Raw genomic sequence first — 2082 nt, forward strand, 5'->3', positions numbered from 1 at the left:
ATGTCTAGATAGATAGATAGATGTCTAGATGGATAGATGTCTTGAGAGATAGATAGATAGATATTGATCCCATTAAAATGGGAAATTATAGTGTTACAGCATCAAAATCAGTCACACAACACAGAATATAAATGAAATACTACGATACAATATACAGGAAATAATAATAGGATAAAATACAATAACAAATATTTGATTATATACAAGTTGGGAATACTGAACCTGGGCGATTTTGGCCTTCTTGGCGGTTTTTGGTTTCCCTCCAGACTTCTTCCTGTCGATCTGGTGTCGCTGGACCCAGCCCCGGAGCTCATCTGCCAGCCTGGAGGACAGAAACACTCAACTGAGACAAAGGAAATCACAAGATCTGATCTGAGAACTCCTCGACTCCTCGCTGGAACCGGGAGACGTTCTTTTGCGTCCTTTTTAAAATCAAAGATAATTCGTCACTCTTGCAACGAGTTAGTAGACGTGAAAGATAGCTTTAAAAAAGAAATCAATCACCACGTCCTGCAAGTGTGACTAGAAGTGTGTAAAATGTGTTTTTAGATGAAGTCTTTGTTAATCTGATAAGAAGCAGGACTGGAAGGAGGATGAGATGGAGAAGGACCAGAGAAGGAGAAACACAGTGAACAGTCATGGGAGTTGTGTTTTAAGAGCATTGGAAGGAGAATGAGATGATGGAGGACCAGAGAAGGAGAAACACATTATAAAGTTAAGGAAGTAGTATTTTAAGAGCACTGGAAGGAGAATGAGATGATGGAGGACCAGAGAAGGAGAAACACATTATTAAGTTATGGACGTTGTATTTCAGGAGCCGGGGTGTGACTGACCGGAGAGACTCGGAGCGGTTGAACTGTCGGCAGTCGGAGGAGCTGAAGTATCGGTCGATGTCCTGCAGGACCAGATCCTTCATGTCACTGAACACATCGCTCAAATTCCTACACACACACAGAGAGAGAGAGAGAGAGAGAGAGAGAGAGAGAGAGAGAGAGAGAGAGAGAGAGAGAGAGACACACACACACACACACACACACTAATTGTCAGGCCCAAACAATCTTTTTTATAGCCCTCCTGTTGTCAAATTTGACCCGTTTTTGAGAGTTTCTACATCTGAAATTTGTGATTCTTTCATCCAAATATTACATGGATGGTTCCATATAACACTTCTTGCAAGTTCAGATCAGATCACTACTTTATCCAATTTTAAGGGATTTATTTGCCTCAATAAAAAAAGTGTCCAACAGCATCAGAAAGTGATAAATATCTCAAGTGTCAAAAAAGTTTTTTCAAGTGATAAAAAATTATCTAAAAAGCGTAAATAAAAAGTGTCAAAAAGCATCAAAAAGTGATACAAAATATATCTCAAAATTGTCAAGAAAGTGTGGAAAAAGCATCAAAAAGTGATTAAAAAAAAAAAATATCTCAAAAGCGATTTAGACAAACTGAAGTGTCAGGACATTCAAATCATCAACTTTACCGAGTGGGGACGGACACATTTCTGAAAATGCAGCTGCTCAACTCATTAAAAAACGGGGTTAAAGGAGCAGTACGAATATTACGCAGATGACAGCAAATAAGATGAGAACTGAATTAAAATGCTTGAGGTTTTTCTTAAATTAAATTAGACCGAGGGGAACGTTGATGAAATGAACGTCGTCAGAGTGAAACTCAACCTTGTCTTCGTCCGAGCCGTCTCACCTGAACTGAAAGGCGTCCGCAGCCTCGTCTCCTGCGTCCTCCTCTGTCTCCGTTCGGTCCTCCACTCTGATTGGCTGAGCCGCCGCCTGCTGCTGCTTATGTTGTTGTTGTTGTTGTTGTTGTTTTTCGAACTCCAGCAGCCGCCGTCCCGTATACGACACCACGCCGTCCTGCAGGCCCGACAGCTTCCTGTCTGTGATGCTGTGGGAGACAACGAGACAGGGAGCTTTAAATAAAATGTCTATATCTGAAATATGGGTTTAATAAGTAAAAATAGGAATAAGACCCAAAATTAATGAAAGTAGAGATTTGTACTTGGCAAAGAGCGTTGGGTGCTGGTTGTCCCCTGTTGACCTCATGTTGTCCCTCATGTTGTCGGCG

The 2082-nt window shown here is 41.2% G+C and overlaps 1 protein-coding gene across 1 annotated transcript in view; it reads right to left on the minus strand.

Annotated features, from left to right (window-relative positions):
* The window catches only part of atf6b (activating transcription factor 6 beta), a 37919-nt gene that overhangs the window by 1706 nt on the left and 34131 nt on the right, over nucleotides 1–2082 (minus strand). Inside the window, exons 12-14 of the mRNA XM_032521704.1 lie at nucleotides 1702–1902; nucleotides 834–941; nucleotides 223–322 (exon numbers count right to left, since the gene is read on the minus strand). Of these exons, the coding sequence (XP_032377595.1) occupies nucleotides 223–322; nucleotides 834–941; nucleotides 1702–1902 (409 nt within the window). The remainder of the gene's footprint in view (nucleotides 1–222; nucleotides 323–833; nucleotides 942–1701; nucleotides 1903–2082) is intronic.

Source organism: Etheostoma spectabile, chromosome 7 (genome assembly GCF_008692095.1).
Source record: "Etheostoma spectabile isolate EspeVRDwgs_2016 chromosome 7, UIUC_Espe_1.0, whole genome shotgun sequence".
In the NCBI taxonomy this organism is placed as follows: domain Eukaryota; kingdom Metazoa; phylum Chordata; class Actinopteri; order Perciformes; family Percidae; genus Etheostoma; species Etheostoma spectabile.